Here is an 18,809-nt window from a genome sequence, read left to right as displayed (position 1 = left end):
AGAATGAAAAAAACTAAAGAATTAGAGAAATTTTTTTTAAAAGATAATTCTAGGGGAGGCAATTTATAAATTTTTATAAATTATAGGGTTTTTTTATAATAATAATAAAAAAAAAGAGTGGTACCAGGCTACCAGCTGGGTCCATGCCGGATGCATTCCTTTGTGAATCGTCACAATTACCCCCTTCTTTCCCTATCATGTCCAGCAGCTCATAGATTTGACTAAAAATTAATTTTGATACCAAAAATCTGTGACAAATCATCACATAAATATTGTCTGATTTATATACTCTCTATGCTAACAACCTTCAAATTACAGGCGTCCTCAGGCCCAAGTGTCAACCTGTGTCGGCACACTTTATCTCCATTATTTCCTTCCTTCAAGGCCATGAATAACTTTCGTAATAGATTTTCCCAACAGATGTGACTGCTGTGGAAAGGGCAAAAGAAATGCTTTATGATTGTACATCTCCATTCATATAGAGAGTCAAATTTTAGAGGTCTAGTCACACAGTTCACTTTTGTCAAAATCCTTCCCGATATTTCAACAGTTTGAAGTGCATTCTATTAACTGAATTTATGTAGTCAACCCGGGCTGTGTTGTTCTTTAGAAAATCAAATATTAGAGTTCTAAGTAACATGAACATTTTAACAGTAAAGATTCATTTCAAAGATACTGTGATTAAGGTATTTTTATTAAAAAATTTAATCTTTACGCATTAAAATACTCTCGTGACTTTAAAGGAAACTTAGATTAAGTTTAACTCCAGAGGGCTAGCAAGATGTACCAACTTCAAAGAATGTTATGAAAACAAACCGTAGCTACAGTTTTGAACCACATGAATGATTTCCAAAACGGTCTGTGCCAATTGCCTAATCGCAACTCTGTCCAATTCACAGTTCCATTTGCAAGTGGAGTGACCAGTAAAAAATCAACCAACTAGATCCACCCAATGACCCAAATAGTCTCGTAGAGGCCTCGATTGTATACTGCTGAAATTCAATATATTTTCTCCAATACATGATGAATAAGCCCTCATTCTAATGTGACCATTATAAAATATCGATCTTAAGCACTATTTCTGAAACTTTATTAGCAAACTAGCAACATTCGTTGCCACCACCAACCAGCATATTAACAGCACTCTGGTCCTATTATCTCATAGAGATTAAATTAATCAAAAAAAAAAAATATCCACAACAAAGGTGTGAATATGAAATATGGATGTACCAATAAACTTCAAACACAATAAGCAATTGCCAACATGAAATGTCTCTTATACAACACAAGTGTCTGTGAGAGAGAGGAACAAGAGCAAATTACCAATGCCTTGATATCATTAAAATAACACTGTTGTTAGGGAATATCGGAATGTAAGTCACTGTTAATAACTTAGTTAATCTTGTTAGGTTAAAAATTATCATTGAAAAAATGCAGAAAATATTTCGGGCATTTAGAGTATCACTGACTCTAACTCACTTCTTCTGTCATCTCCGCATCCTCTGCCATTATGATCTCCATGTTCCTGATATCTCGCTTCATCACGTTGCCAAGCCTTGCAATGGCTTCTGTCTGCTGTTGTACAACCTGCCCAGTAAAATATGGATCATTCGCTACGGCATTACATGTTTTATGATCCGTAAAAATTTTAGAACTAATATTTGATTTTTGGTAGCACCCACTCATGGTTTAAATAAAGGAGGTGGTTACGGAGTCCGAACCATGAGAAACAGCAAATACATGGGACCTATACTCTTAGAATTTAAAATGAATTGACAGGAGAATAGTAGCATTTTGTAATGCTAATATTGTTAATATTTTTAAAATCACGTGTTAATTGACAACGCATAATGCATAACGCAGGATAAAAAGCACTGATAATTATAACAGCACCCAATGGACACACTTGAGCCTTAAGCATGATGTTTCAAACCTTGCCCACTTACCTCCTGCATATCGACAAGACTCTGTTCATGTATCTTCGCTGATCCCGGAAGATAAATTGAACCACCACCACCACCAGCATTTGCCTGAACACGGGATATGGTGATCAAGTTTTGGACCCTCCTAGAAAGCTCTGCTCCAGATCCTTTCAACTGCAGATGTGTCTGCTTGTCAGCACAATTCCTTCTACTGCCAAGAGTTGGAAGCATGAAATGGAAGGATAAAAGGACAATGAACACAAACCTGTCTAGTTATTGCAGCCAATTTCTCAGCCAATTCAGCTTCTCCTTTCATTAAAGGTACTCGGAAACCCTTCCCCTCCAATCCCTCCACTATTCTCATCATCTTTTTACCACAAAAAGCAGCAGCATTAAAACTAAAAAGTAGATCTAACACTGCATGAATAAAATTTTTTACACAAGAATGATATAGAATGAACCAATGAAAAAGACACGTCCAGGTTGGACAAATCATCTGATAAAACCCAGACATGTCAGAAAAAAATTATATAAACAACAAGAGAAGTGTTCAATCAGACTGCAGAAATGTTTTACAAACATGCTTCATAACCACTTTCGTCTTCGGTAGATGATGGCAACTAATCAGGCCAGAAGGGAAATTGCCTAGTTTTTGGTGCAATCTAATCATTCCTCTTTTATACACAAGTTTAACATATAAAAAGAAAATTTGTACCCTTAGGAGGCGCCTTTGAAGACCTTGCTCTTTATGTCTCATTCTTTGGATCCAAGGAAGAGTCTCAGCTTGCAAATGCCGTTGAAGCTGCAATGGGACATAGAATATTTCAAATCCACTTACCATATATAAATATAATTCAAGTCCTTGACACAGAGAGTGAGAGAAACTACCATCTTCACATTGCTTTGAGTCATCCTCAATCTCTCAGCATCTGAAACTATTACTTCATCCTGAAGCTGCATCAATTGAACCTTAAACTGTTAAGTATTCAATAACCACAAACTGCAAAGGGACTATTATAATAACAAAAGAAAAATCTGTTTTGTGGGGGGGGGGGGGGGGGGGTGGGGTGGTGAGAGGGAGGATTCAAGAGAGAGAGAGAAGAGAGGGGATGAGAGGGATCTGCATTAACATGAAAGCACCCAAGAGATGGGCATCCCAGAACAAAAAATTGCACTCACCAACTATGCCAAAAAACTACATGACAAAAACCAATAGATCAACAACATATTCACTCAGAATCCGTGCCATAAGCATAATTAAAATTTTATTTTCACAACCCACTTTTCTTTCCTTCCCTCCAAGAATTGCAGATGTCTTCTCATACATGTGTTCATCGACAAATCCAAAATCCTTGCCTGAGTCTACAAGTTCTAAACTAAACTCAACTCAACAAAGCCTTTACTCAACTGCTTGCGGTCAACTATATGGATCCTATTTTTCCATTCTACTCTATCTAAAGGCTATAGCCTCAGGAAAACTACATTCTTTCCTTACTAACTCTACCCATGTTGGTTTGGTCTTTCCCCTTCCTAATATTACACTTATTAATGTGGACCATGTCATTCTTCCTAAATGATGTACATAGTGGTCTTCTTTGCACACGTCCAAACTATCTTACTGGATTTTCTCCCATTTCAAGTTGGAGCTACTTCAACTACCTCACGCATGTGTTCATTTCTAATTCTGCTACTTCTACACCATTTCTCACTCTTTTTTTTTCTTTTCTTCTACACCATTGCCATAGTGGATCTATAACAATCAAATGAAATATGATTTTTCATACCTCTAATGGTTATCCAGATTTAGGCAGCAATTTCATTATAAAGGAAATTTTTGGCATTATTTTAGCCCGTGAGAAGCAGCAAACAAAATGAAATGATTTCATTTTCCACCTGTTCGATGTCCTAAAGAGTATCAAGAGGAAACAAGTTGAAAAAATAGATAAGCATTAGAGATTACTTCGGTTTTTATTGTATGATCCTGAGACCTATAATGATCAAGTCCATGTTCTACTCGAGTCCTATTTTTTGTCTAGTTTGGGTACGGGCATTGTTGGCCAATTTCTAGTATGTTGTCTTATGTTTTGAGAGTAAAAGGTAAATACCTCAAAAAAATTCTAGACATGGGGCTTCAGTAGTGGTTAATGAAACACTTTGGATCAATTATGGTAGCAAATCTTCATATATATTAGGGAAAATTACCCTGACCTCCCCTAAGGTTTGGGAAAATCACCATCAGTTTAAAGTTTAAAAAAAAAAAAAAAAAAAGAGTGAAATGCCTATATTGAACACTATGTTACCTAAAAACATTATTTTACTCTAAAAATAAAATAAAGATATTACTTATCAAAAGTAAATAATAAAAAAAATTTGAATAATATGAATATGTAGTGGTGTCCGTGTGACCCTATGCTTAAAGATTTGACACATCTAACACGTGGATGCATACCCGCACATGTACCCAAGTACATGTAACACAGATTTAAACCATAATATTTTGGACAAAGATACCCTTACCAATTTGATTATAATATTATTATATTTAATTTATAACTATTAAATATATTTTTGGAAATTGAATATATAACCAAAAATAAAAGACATGTACTTATGTCTATGCCAAATCAAGATTACACATACCCATGCACAAAGAAGAACGCACAACAATGAGGACTTCATGCACACTAAATCTTTGAGGCATTTTTCCAAAAATGACACCGGCATCTACTTTGGAAATGATTTTACAGCAAACAAAGTGAATAATCAAACCTACCAATCATTACCCTCCCAATGCAGTATATATTTACAAATCATCCCCTATTTGTTCTCTTACTCATATTCAATCCCTAGACTCCAAAAAATTACAAATATATGTACAATTATACAAGCATATATTTGATATATAAAACAATTACATAGGGTTTTAAAGATGACGAAAGAAGATGAAACATGGAGATGGTCAAAATCAACGGAGCTTCAATTCACAATACGAAGGATGTGATAGAGTCAGAGGAAATTGAGGGCCATGCATGGGTTCTTAGAGATTGTCTACGAGAACAAATGAGAGGTCCTTGAAGGGTTGGCAAAATAAAGTGAAATCAACAAAGTAAGAGCATGGCAGAGAATGACGGACCTTAGAGATCTTGAGCATGCATCTTTGATTATAAATATAAAATTTATGCTATTATATATATATATATATATATATATATATATATATAATTTATCAAGACTACTAGACTACGGCTAATAGAAAAAAGGAACTAAAACCAAAATTAAAAAAAAAAAAGGACAAAAATACCTCAGATTTGATTGGCACAATGTAAATCTGGAAAATAACCCTTATTGCTTCCAATTCAGTAGATCTATCCTTCAAATCAACATATCTATCCCCCAACCATTAGAAGAGTGTAGAAGATCACTGCAGTTAAAGTGGGAAAATTGTAGTTCCACACACCCAATTCTGTTTTTGACCAAGTCAAGCCATAACAACCACCAAGGGCTATGGCCCAGTGGTATCTCCTCTATCTTCCAAAGTGGAGGGTGAAGGTTCGAGTCCTCTTAGTGACAAATGGGTGTGCAAGTTTCTTGCCAAGGGGGAAAAATAAAGTCAAGCCATAACAGCCATTTTTTTTTTTTGGATAAATATCAAGCCATAACAGTCATCAAACAAAACTAACGTCCATCAAGTACAGAACAATTGGCAACATTCGTTAACAGTAAAATATTTTCCTGTAACATTACAGGCAATTTCTTCTGTAATAAAGTAGGGTCTAACAAGATTGGCAGCTCCAAAATCCATTACAAATTACGTAAGGGCTGATATTTAACTTTAACTCACTCTCTCTCTCCCTCCCTCCCTCTTTCTCTAAAATTATACATAAATATATGTATGTACATATTCCATGTTGAAATTGATAATATGGTTTACCAACATGAGCCATATTTCACCAATGTGATTTAGCTAATCCTCCTCAAGTTCAGTACAAAGTTCTTTACAAATAAGGGTCAAGGAATCCTTCTTGATAACAGAGTTCATTTCATTTTTTGGACTGTTTCACTGTTAGCCAAATGGACCGACAATTGCAACTCTCTCATTCTACATTTTTTTTTTACCTCGATAAATCAACACTGATTCCAGAATTTATATATATATATATATATATATATATATATATATATATATATATATATATTCATATAAGAATAAATTAATTAGTGACAATAAATTAGCTCATTAATTCAATAAGAAATTACAAATAATAAAAATCAAACCAACAAGCATGTTAATATATTGGGATCACTTCACAGGTAGCTCTATTAACAATGCATCTCCACTTCAGTGCATCTGTTCTGATAAGGAGAACTAAATGCTCACAAGTAAAACATTCACGTGCAAGCAAGCACATAATTACTTACTGATTGAGTATACAACTCAATATTAAAATTCAATTAAAATTAATAGAATAAAGAAATGCACGAGTTTATTTTGATCTTATAATGTAACAATGTGACTCAATCTTTTAGCTCCTAAAAGCTAAGCCAAAACTAATATCAATAGAAGTTAAATGAATATTTTGCTAAGTTGTCAATACTGCAATATCAACACAAAAACATAATTGCACACTCATAAAAGCATGCATGCATACCTACCATATGTGTTTGTATGTTGGTGTTTATAGAATAATTTATTACCCAACATAGTTTCCCAGGTAATGGACCATCTCCTCGGCAGTCTACTTGATATTAAAAGCCCATGTGCTTGTACCAAGAAAAAGAAAAAAAATCCTTTTTTTTTTTTTTCATATAATTAATGGGCCATTGAGCAAAGACCTTTATGCTCCATAGCTATAAGAAGTACCTTCAGGCGCTGTGAAAGATCTTTGAAACCCTGAACAAGCTGAGGCCAAAGGCGTTCCCTATCAGAACTCTCCATACCCTCCAGCTTCCCCATTGCTTCCGCCCACATGATCTGGCAAAGCAAAGTATTGCTTAAACTTAGCAAGAAAAAGAAAACCCTTAACAAAGTAAACAACATGCTAACGACAAACCAGAATTTGTACAACAAGAGCAAGAAATCAAGAGTCAATGGCATGTTAATGGACTCACGTCTGATACGCCAGCAGGCTTTATCCTAAATTGAGGTTCAGTCACACTGAACAACAAATGCTGCAAATCAATAGAAAAATATTTTGTAAATCCCACAATCCTTTACACTCAGTTTGGTTGTTGAGAAGGAGATGACAATAATAATAATAAAAACAAAAACAACAATAATAATAAGAAAATAAGTTATGGATATTAACATTATTCCTCCTTGTTTTTTTGGACCAATAGGAAGAAAAGCCTCCTTGCAACCGAGGCACTTACAGCTTATTGAAGTAATTTCATTCATTTTATACACGAATCATAAGATTCAAACAAATGCAGTATATTACATTGCATGTAACATTTCTATCAGAGATAAACGAAGAACAAAGAAAAGAACCTTAAAAGCATATTTAGGGTTCCCAGGCTCTTCCTTATAAGCATCAACAATAGCCTAATAATACAAAAACAAAACGTTAATAAAGATTAATAATAATAATCAAATTGAAATTGAATAAATGTAGGGGTAGGGTTTAGGGTTTTGCAGAAGATGTAGAATTGACCTGAATATCGCGATCAGCGAGAGAGAAAGGAAGAGGAGCGACAGGCGCCATTTGAGTGGTCAACTGAGAATTAGCGAAGGGAGTCGCCGACTGTCCGAAAGGAGTGGATTGCGGCGGAGGAGTGGCGCCGAAGGGAGTCGAAAAGCCGAAAGCGCTGGCGCTCTGTTGCGGCTGAAACATCGAGGGCTGTTGCTGTTGCTGTTGTTGTTGCTGCTGTTGTTGCTGTTGAGAGAATGGGGTGGAGAAGAGGGATGTGCCGAATCCGGTGGCGAAGGACGGCGTCGATGGCGTGCCGAAGGCTGGAGTGGAGGAGGGAGTGCCGAAAGCTCCGAAGGCAGGGGTTGAAGATGGGGTCCCGAAGGCCGACGAAGAGGCCTGAGCTCCGAACATTGTAGCGAATCACAATCTGTCTGTGAGAGGATAACAATACTTTATGCCCTAGATATTTAGATTAGAGTGTTGTCAAGCAATTGCCGCCATTTTTGAGGGACTAAATTGGAAGGAGATGGAGGTTTGGTGTGATGAGTTTGCATACATGTACTGTACACAGAGTAGCCGCTTTGGGAGGTGTTTGGATGGAAGAAACTTGCATCCGTTTGGATCCAAAAGTATTTTAGAAATGAGGAGGAAAAGGAAAGGGTTTTAGCTAGGACTAGGAGTTTAGGAAGGAATTGGGGCTTTTAATATGTGGGTAGTATAATACTATCTTGGTTCAGACTTAAAATTGACTACAATACTGTAGTTTGTTATTATAATCATGAATTATATTAGTGAAGGAAAATGATATACTTAACTGCTTTATTATCGAAGTATATACTGATTTAACGTGGCAATTCATTCATAATAGCTATATAAATATAACAAAGTATTTTTATTCTTTTGAAAAATTAAGATTGATTTTTATAACATTACTCGTTAGTTAAGGAAAAAAAATCTAATTTTGTCGTCTCAATTAAAATCCATTAATTATTATTTTTTTTCGAATGAATAGTTTAGGCAATGATTCAATTTATGCTAACGGAACCCCCCATCCCTCTCAGTCACTGCTCTTTCCATGGTATAAACTTTTAATGTTCTAAGACAAAATTGCATAAACACCCACCAAATGCATTGTCTGGACTCGAGTTTAGGATGAGCAAATACACCACTTTATTATAGAGGGATGCAGTTATAACACATTTTACAGCGGATGGCTCTTTGTTAGGTGGGATTTATAGTTGGTCAGCTGGGTACACTTTTGATGAGGCATGTATTTTGCAACTGTATTTTTGGTTTACTCTGCTGCTCAATCTGTTCAACTGAGTTGAGAAATTATTCTCGTCCCGCGTGCTAACACAAACAAAAAAATGTGAGATAAAGCTGACAGATTTGGTTATGGCCCGAGACCATATAATAAATACTCCACCCTGAATAATTTACAAATATCAAAGAAATTCTTAACTACAATTGGCACTAGAAATTTCTTTCTTATGCTCATTTTTTCAGTTTTGTCCCATACCACACACACCTACCTTAGTACTTCGCCACAGTATGCATAAAAAGTAGGACAGAAACCCACAAGGCAGGCTTTGGTCCATGGAGGCATCGCCTGGGTTGCCTCCCGTCAACAAATAAGGCCTTTGCATTCACGAATACTTAAATAGTGAGATTGAACATGGAGTTAGAGACCCATAACATGCAACCATCAAACATAGCAGCTAAAAAAAAGTGTAGGAACTGCTGGAAATTGACAGTAAGATGAAGTGAATATATCAATACTCCACAGTTTCATCATCAGCTGGGAGATTGAAATTGATAACATAGGATTAAAGCTACGTGCGAAATAATATGAGCATCAGCCCCATGAAACACACTTTCAACTGAATCGTGGGGATGAACATGCAAAGTGATGCTTGATGGACGCCTGGTTGAAGACAGAAGAAGTGCGCGTAATCAGTAAACCTCCTGCAACTGTTCCATCTCAACTATAGAACAGAAAGACTTTGCAGTGAAATAAGTCTCTTTGCATTACACCAATTACCATTAGAGGCCAAGAATCTTCGTTTCCAAACGGTCTCTTCAAAGATCCACCATGCTGAGAGAGTAGAAACTCGAGACAAGGATAATATTCCAACAGTAGTTGACAATCAAGAGTCAAGACCACTCGTGTCTTTACAGGGATAACCTTAGTTGTTCCACATATGCACGTCCACGCAATCAAGCAGCCAAAAATTTGCCAAGCAAATAAATTTTTCACCCAAGAATAAGAAAAGAGTTACTGTTATAAATTAGGACTCTTTTTAGACATAAATTATAAAGTTTTACGTGTTGGTTCTCTTGAGCTAAAGGTAGGACTCATCCATAATTTTTCCCGAAGATATAAACGGAAATGATTCCAGTGACTCGCTTGCAGGTTAATACAAAGTCACAATTCCAAGTTTCCTGTACCTAAAATTATGACATTTTACTTTTTTCATCTTCTCCCAAAAGAACCACATCAGCTTATAGGGGGATCTCCCTCGTATCCTTGTAAAAGAGAACATTACATAAAGTATTTCTTTAGGATCAATTGGAGATATGTGTACTTATCAGATGTCAAGGGTTTAGACAATTACCTTTTGCATAAAGAAATGGCATGATATACCAAAATGGCTGACTAAACCAGTCACTCTACATCAATGAATTGAAACAGATCATGCATCTTCTGCAAAGATCAAACTTGTTACCCAATAACACTTCGCATAGAGCTTACCCAATAACACTTCGCATAGAGCTTCTACTAATATAAGAGACAGGTCATAATTTGTACACTCACTCATGTTTGTTTCAAACACACCTCTGTCCCAAGAGCATACACAAAACAAGTGAATGACAATAACAACTGAACAATAGCAACTACTAAGGATGGGTAGACTACCCTTCACAAAATAAGCTAAATGCAATGTCAATAGAATTGCAGCTCAACAATCACGAGAAGGAATTATATGAACAAATACAAAATTGAATGCCTGATATTAGCATGACTAATTATGTCTTAAGTAACCTGGCTAGCCTTTTTTAGTTCTCTAGGGTTGATGCTGTCAATCCTATTTGATCTCACACTTTACAATAAAATGTATGTCTTAATAACAATATTTATATGCTTAGAGGGCCAAACTAGACCTTGAACCTCACCAACCGTATGCATGTTTAGCTACCAGTGGCATCACTTGACAACCCTAAGCCACCTATTTGTATACTAACCCAAAGTCAAATTCTGAACCTTGCTCGGTGTTATTTCATATAATGGTCATTTTCATTACCTCGTAATACCAGTATGCCTTGAACTCAAAACTTGTAGAGATGGCTACAACCAACATAAGTAAACTCCCACAAAACAAATATTACACAAAAGAAAGGTCAAATTCTGAAATTCCTGACTGGTTGTCCAATGTTGAATTCCTAAAAAGCCCATATATATGTTACCTTGTACACCAGTGAACCCCAAACCGCAACTACAGGACAGTTCCCCTTTTCAGATTCATCCATCAAAACAAAATAGTCCTTGGCTTCTCTTGCACAAAAACCCCTCAGCCCCTCCCTTCCCAGTAGTATTTCTGAAATGCTCCAAAGATTCACAGCCAATGCTTCAAGCTTGTACAACTTGGCTATACTAGGAAAAGATTTCTGGAGTATGCCTTGAACCCAAAACTTGTAAAGATGGCTTCAAGCTTACAACTAACACAAGTCACCTCCCACAAAACAATGACTATATTAACAAAGGTTGAATTCTAAAATTCTCGACTGGTTTTCAAATTTAGATTTCCTAAAATGCTCATGTACACTTCATTTATAACATCAGTGAACCTCAGACTGCAACCATGGCAGTTCCTTCTTCTGAATTAATGCATCAAAATACTATCAAAAAAAAAAAAAAAATTAATGCATCAAACCCAATAGTCCTCAGCTTCATTAATCCCTCCCTCCATCCCTCCCTAGTAGTGTTTCTGACATGCTCCAAAGATTCACATTTATATTGGTTAAAGCTTGTAGAAACTTGGCTATGCTAGGACAGATTTCAGGAGTATGCCTTGAACACCCAAACTTGTAAAGATGGCTACAAGTAACATAAGTAAACACCTAGGAAACAAATATGAATATACTATTACTAAACAAAGGTCTAAATGAAGTTCCTGATTACTTGTCCAATATTTGAATTCCTAAAATGCTCATATAAGATACCTCATAATACCAGTGAACTTCAAACTGCATCTATTTACTTAATTATTTCAGAATCTGGCGGAGGATTTCATTTATAACTACAAGATTTAGAAAGACTAGGAGAATGTCACATCTATTGCTTAAAGCTTGTAGAAACTTGGCTAAACTAAGAAAAGATTTCAGAACAAATTAAAAAATTTGGCTCTTCGTAGTTTTGACCCAGAAAATAAATATATATATGTATATGTATCTATCTTCATTTTCTATAGGATGGTATCTCTAACTTTATTGGCAGTACGCAGGTCTATCTGAATCAACTATAAGTCTTCTACTAGAAACTCCTGTGTTGATGAGGCCATAGCATGATTTTCTATAATCATCATCATAATCCTTGCCCTTGTCCCATATTGATGGGGTCGGCCACATAAAATTCTCTTTTTCCATTCGTTCCTATTATAAACCTCGTCTCTTACAATATTTAATTTTTAAAAATAATTTTTAATTATTTCATCCCATGTAAGTTTTGGGTGGCCTCATTGCCACTTATCTTCTAGGGAAAAAAAATTTCCTCTCCTAAATGATGCATCTTCGGCTCTACATTGTACATGTCCATACCACCTAAGCCTACTTTCTCTAATTTTTTCACTAATAAGAGCTACTCCTAACTTACCCCTCACTCATTCATTACTAATCCTATCTCTTCTAGTTACTCCTATCATGCATCATACATCCTCATTTGCACTTCATGAATGTGTTGTTCTTGTTTCTTTTCAACACCCAACACAGGGCTCCATACAACATAGTTGGCCTAATAACAAACCTATAGAATTTTCCTTTTAATATATTTGAGATTCGTTTGTCACATAGGCTGCAACTAGCTTGCCTCCATTTTGTCCACCCTGCTCCAATCTTTCTTACTACATTACCATCTATCTCCCCATTTTTTTGTAATAATGACCCTAAATAGGAAAAATAGTCATTTTGAGTAACTATTTGATCTCGAATAATAATATTTATATTGTCTTCTTCTATTACTTCATCAAAATCACATCTTATATACTCTATTTTACTTTTACTAATTTTTAAACCCTTGCTTCTAAAGCTTTTCTCCATAGTCCTAATTTTGTTGCTAAAGTTTCTTTCGACGTATCTATTAAAACTATGTCATCCGCAAACAACAAATACCTTGGAATTTCTTCTTGGATATCTTCCATTATTTCATCCAACACTACTGTAAATAGGTATGGACTTAACACAGATCCTTGCGGTACTCCTACTTTTATGGAGAAAATCCCCAGCTTCTCCACATGTAGTACGAACTCTAGTCAACGTCTCACTATATATATCCTAAATAACTGATTTGTGACTCATGATCATGATGTGACCTTGACAAAATGATTAAAGATATATTAGTGGCATATGGATTGTAGATGACCCCATCCACCACCACCTAAAAATTGATTCATGCAAAAATGAAAAAATGATGCACAAAAGTGAAAAGGATTGCAGCAGATTTTTATTATTATTATTATTTCAATAGCAGCAGTCTATGTGCAAGGAAAACCTGGTTTAAGGGTATTAGTGGTACAGGAGTTGTATTGTGAGCACCGAACTCACTCAACCTATTAAGTACAGTGCTCTTGGAGGTCCACAGACTCTTTATTGACTGGGCAAAGTGAACGAGGTAAAAAGTTTGCTTTCACATTGAGTGAATGAAGTGCATGAGTTTAGTACCATTACTCGGTCACTCATTATCTCAGATTCTGATCCAGAGAGCACTATGATCCGAAAAGAAGGTTTGAGGGAACAAAGAGAGTGAAAGCAGAAACAACTTTTCATAAGTAACTTGAGCCACTCACGATATGAGGTGGGAGGCAGTTTTCCTTCTGCTCCTCATAAACATATAAGGCGAAGAGGAAATGGCCAACACTGGATTGGATCCAGTTCTCCGGAGGAGAGTTTGCAAAGTTACGTTACAATGAATCAACAATTTGATTATTAACCGGAAGGAATTACTTGTTTTCTTCATTCAATAAAAGAGAAAACTTTCAAACATACAGTACCCATAAACGAAAAATATAAATTAAACTTGAGGTTGCAAAATTTAAATTTCTTTAGTCATGGTATAACATTGTAACATTTGGACCACCCAATAACATTATAGATCCATAGAGAAAAAAAGTCACAGCCACAAGGTACCTAATACATCCAGAACAAAGAACCCAACAAAATACCAAATATGATTAGTGCAATGACCTACTTTTTGGCAGTCTTCTTCTTTGAATTGGAAGTAGCAGGTGCAGGCTTCGGATGCTTTTCGGCTTCACTAGGATCCAACCACTTGAGAGGGTGGCGATTGAAGAAAGGCCAATTGGGTACAGTGATAAGAGTAGTCAAAACGACACCCCCTGCGTATATGAGAAGCATCAGCTGAAACTCGCCCAAGGCATAGCCAATAACGAACGCAATGACTGCAAAGGCCAACAGCATTATCTGCATCAGCTGCTCCGCTAGCTTTTGCCCTTGCCAATCCATCTACATGAGATGAGAGAGACATTATTAAATATAATATCCAAAAAAAATGAACTTCATCAGAAATTGGACATGGATCACAGAATCATGAATGTGAGTGATCAGAAACCCTAAAACCATCGAACCATCGATCAGAAACCCCAAAAACCATCGATCAGAAACACAATTACACAAACATACATATACGTACGAATAAATTAGAGAGACTAATATCTGGTACAGCAGCGATGATAAGAAAAGGAGTACCATTGATCGCCGTCAAAAAATTTACTCCAAATTAATTAATCGAGATTTACATAAATTCGTACAGAGACACTGAAATTCATGGATAATCCATCAATCGGAGCAGAGAGAGAGAGGCGTGACTCACCGATGAAGCCAAACAGTTTGCCAACGATGTCTGAATGGGAGAGGGTATGTGTGGAAGATACAGCTACTGGTATAGACTTATAGATTTATAGACAATATAAACCCAAAATGCATGTCAAACCCAGGTTTAGTCCTTATTCTTTGTTGGGTAAATTACTCTCACCCCCCTGCAGAATGACTAAATAACATAAATTTCCTGTATAATTTTAAAAATAACAATGACTTTCTCCGTCGATAGTGCCGAGAGTTTGAAATGATAATTATACATAAGACAGTCATAAAAACATCTTTAATATTTTAATTTTGGGTAAATAACAGGTCGGCTCAACCTTTAGGCATCCAATAGGAATGCCTCAAAATTTTAAAATTTTCTTATAGTTATACTATAATTATTCCTTAATATTGTTAAACTCTAATAAATATAAAAAATTTACATTAGGCTTCAAATATTTATATCCTAAAATAACTTCTTCTTTTTTTTTTGTCTCTTTCCCCTAGCTTCGATTTTACATTAGCCTTCAAATATTTATATTAAAAAATAACTTATTTTTTCTATTTCCTCTCTCTCCTCATTCATTTCAATTTTATATTAGGCTTTAAATATTTATATTCTAAAATAACTTCTTCTTTTTTCTCTCCTTCTTCGTTTCTTCGTCTGGTTGAACTCTAATTAATATATAAATTTAAACATCCTTATATGACTTTTTTCCCTCCCCTCTCCTACTCTCATTCACGTTTTACCATAAATCCTAACCAATATAGAAATTTAATATTAGCCCCAAAAAATTGTATCATTAAATATTTTTTTTCTCCCTTTCTTTCTCTCTCTCGTTCACATTTTTTATACCAGCACTAAAAATATTTTTGAGTAAGTTACACCAACAATAAAGTTGTTGTTTGGAAAAATGACTAAAACTTTTCATATATATATATATATATATTTTTATGTTTTATCTTTTTCTTTTCAACAAGTTTTCTCCTTTCACTCTCATTACAAGTTTACAGTTGTTATGAACGCATTTTTATTCTATTGAAAAATTTGTAGAAATATTAGATTTGGGTTTTTTAAATCAGGTTTAATGGTTTTTTTTCTTTAATTATTTTTTTAATTTTATTAACTTTTGTTTTTATAAATTTGGGTGTATATATATTTGTATATTTTGTTTTTTGAGTTGGGACTAATTTTATTTATATTATTAAAAAGATCACTTTTTATTTTTCGTCTAATGCTCTGTTCGGTAGGAAGGAAGAAAGAGGGGTGAAAAGAAAATAGGATGGAAGGAACAAAATTCATTTGTTCGGAAGGAAGGAGACACGGAGGGAAAGGATAATAGGAGGGATGTCTTATCCCTCCTCCTTTACAAATTTTCATCAGCTCAAATTTGAGCGGAAGACAGGAGAGAAAATAAGTGGAGCTATTATAAAACTATTAAATTACAATATTATCTTTTCCAAATATTAAAAATTAAACCCTACACATCTCATCTTACGCAAAAAAAAAAAAAAAAAAAAAAAAAAAAAAAAAAAAAAAACAAACAAACAAACAAACAAACAAACGTATCAAGTTATGATTCGTGTGTTTTATATATATATACACACACACACCTTTTCCTTTATCATATTTTTGTACCCCAGGTCATGTAATCCTTGTTTGGTCGAGATCTGGATCTTTTGTCTGTGTGTATATATATATATATATATCGATTGTTTGTTATATAATTTCCTTATTAGTAAAAAAGAGGATAGAAGAAAAAATACAGAGTCTACATAAAGAACCATACAATGCCATAACAGTTTTTTTAGAACATATTTAGAACGAAAAAAAAAAAAGAATCCTGTTCACACCTAGTTCGAAAAACAGTAGTTACTTCACTAGTATTGTCATATATTGTAAGACTACAACTAGTGGTGCAAATAATTTTAAGTGTTCAGATTTCATGTTGTAATGCAAGTTAAATACAATGCATATGGCTGAAAATAAGAATTTTAGTTTGACATGACTCTACTGGGATAATATTTATCAACAAAGTATGTAGATAGGGGGGTACATTTTTTTATATTATTATTATTCATGATGAAATATGATTATATATATAAAGCAAACAATAAATTAGAGTAAAATTAATGCTATCGTTTAAATGAGTAGTAAAGATGATGGCTATTTACCGGGGGAAAAAAATAATGAATGGTATAATGGTAAAAATAATTTAAAATTCCCTCTTCCCTTCTCTCGCAATGAACAAAGGAATTTGGTTAGTTCTTCTCTTCTTTTCCATCCAACCGAACAAAACAAGGATCTGAAAAAAGAGGATGAATTGAAACGGTATTTTGTAAATACATAATTATCTTGAATATGTTAACCATTTCTTTATTTTTCGATCGCATGGAAGGACAAAATCGAAGAAAGGCATGAGAGAAAAATATATTGGCTAAATCTAATCTCCCGTTATTCCTCAGTAGCTCAGTGGTAGAACCGTCGGCTGTTAACTGAGTTGTATGTTTAAATCCTACTTAGAGAAATTTGAATTATGAAATGAGTATTTATTCTTATGGAAATTGATCTTTTGTTTCTACCCAGACCGATAAAAAAAATGGGATCCCGTTCCTATCTTTGTTTCTTTTGCATTCTATCTCATTGTATCACATTCAAATTTGAATTTTCATCATGAACGGATTTTATAATATGGGAGGTCAATATTACTCTGACCATGTTAATAAGAAAAATTATTTATTATTTTTTGAAACTACAGGTGAGACATCATAATGTGAAACCCTTGTTATTAGGCATTCTACAGGAGAAGTTAATGTAATTTACCCTACTTTATTTATCAGTTTTAATGGACTACGATTTTATTTAACTCCAAATCTTTGATTTCAAATTTATTCATACGATTCATTACTATTTTCAGTGCATATAATGTACCATCTAATTAAAATTTTAAAGAATTGAGTATTATATTTATGGGGGTGTCAGGAGAAGGTAGTAGTAATCAGTCCTTGAAATGACACTGCCAGTGGGGAACACAAAGTATTGGTATTGAAGGAGCTTGGAGAATGGAGAATAATCAACTAACTTGAAGGCCTGGACTAGTAGTTGTGGTGGTAGGTAAGGTTCAATCAAGGATTACTCGATGAAAATTTTTGATGCCATAAAAATGCCTCCTCCAGCAATATTGAGATCTCTAATATTGAAATAACTATAATTATCACAGAAATTTTCAATATTTAAAATTTAGCTCTTATATTTTAAGTATTTAATTTTGAGTTTTATCAATCCACTATTTTTAATTAATCGAGAAAGTCTGTATCAAATTGGAACACTAGGCCCTGTTTGGTGACCTTTTTAGTTTTACTTTTAAAAACTCTTTTCATATTTCCTTCACAATTCTCAACTCTTACAAATGTGAGCTTTGGTTTTCAATTTTGGTTTTAAAATAATCTTATTTTATTTTTTTTCAAAATGAGAATTAGAAAAATATTATTTTATTATTTTTCACAATTAGAGAAATGTTAATTTATTATGAATTACTAAAATAAAATTGTTGCATCCCAAAATAATTTTGCTCAATTCTCGATTTTAATGATATTGTATGGTTCAAATTTAATAGCACTAAAAAATACAGTGCCAAATAATGAACTCAAAAAGATAAAAGAAAAAAAAATATTGTCCACCTTTCCTTTTTTGTTTATTCCAAAATAAGTGTCCCAGTTCAGAATTCATTACACTATATTTTTAATATTTCTAATTTATCCTCTTGTGTTGAAACAAATGTCTCGTCAAGAAAGTTGAACATTACACATTTTTTTTTGCTTTCCTTCTTAATCAAGTCTGTTTCCCTCAACAAAGCAAATCTATCTATTCTTCTCATCACAAACATAATGACACAAATGTTATAATTAGTTATTAAGCAATTATTTATCCACTAGAAAGTAAATTTGGGTCTTATTCATTACAAAATTCGAAACAGAATTGAATCCGAAATATCTCCTCAATCAGTAACCATCTCTCTTTTTTAATTGATGTGGAGTTAATCAAAACTTTTATTTGCTGATTTTCATTGAACAAAAAACTGCAAATATATATATATACAAAGAATTGTTAACTTGCTCCCGGGAAAGCAAAAAAGAAAAAAACAATTTATTTTACAAAAAGGAT

At 34.2% G+C, this 18,809-nt stretch overlaps 2 protein-coding genes across 2 annotated transcripts; both read right to left on the bottom strand.

Annotated features, from left to right (window-relative positions):
• Positions 1–1,227: 1,227 nt before the first annotated feature.
• Positions 1,228–8,238, bottom strand: LOC132276227 (nuclear pore complex protein NUP54). Its single transcript, XM_059777566.1, has 9 exons — positions 7,574–8,238; positions 7,411–7,464; positions 7,032–7,091; positions 6,784–6,894; positions 2,811–2,876; positions 2,638–2,724; positions 2,188–2,289; positions 1,947–2,096; positions 1,228–1,587 (listed from the first exon to the last, which is right to left on the bottom strand). The coding sequence occupies exons 1-9, from the start codon at positions 7,961–7,963 to the stop codon at positions 1,471–1,473; spliced, it is 1,137 nt and encodes a 378-aa protein (XP_059633549.1). The 5' UTR covers positions 7,964–8,238; the 3' UTR covers positions 1,228–1,470.
• A 5,580-nt stretch (positions 8,239–13,818) lies between these two features.
• On the bottom strand, positions 13,819–14,804 carry LOC132276226 (signal peptidase complex subunit 1-like). Its single transcript, XM_059777565.1, has 2 exons — positions 14,655–14,804; positions 13,819–14,287 (listed from the first exon to the last, which is right to left on the bottom strand). Exon 2 carries the CDS (start codon positions 14,285–14,287, stop codon positions 14,009–14,011), a length of 279 nt encoding a protein of 92 aa, XP_059633548.1. The 5' UTR covers positions 14,655–14,804; the 3' UTR covers positions 13,819–14,008.
• Between the last annotated feature and the right edge of the window lie 4,005 nt (positions 14,805–18,809).

Source organism: Cornus florida, unplaced genomic scaffold (assembly GCF_030987335.1).
Source record: "Cornus florida cultivar Cherokee Brave unplaced genomic scaffold, ASM3098733v1 CherokeeBrave_3.0.0_Hap2_Chr10, whole genome shotgun sequence".
Lineage (NCBI taxonomy): Eukaryota > Viridiplantae > Streptophyta > Magnoliopsida > Cornales > Cornaceae > Cornus > Cornus florida.
Note: the sequence above shows the minus strand (reverse complement) of the source record. Positions and strands in the feature narration are given on the sequence as shown.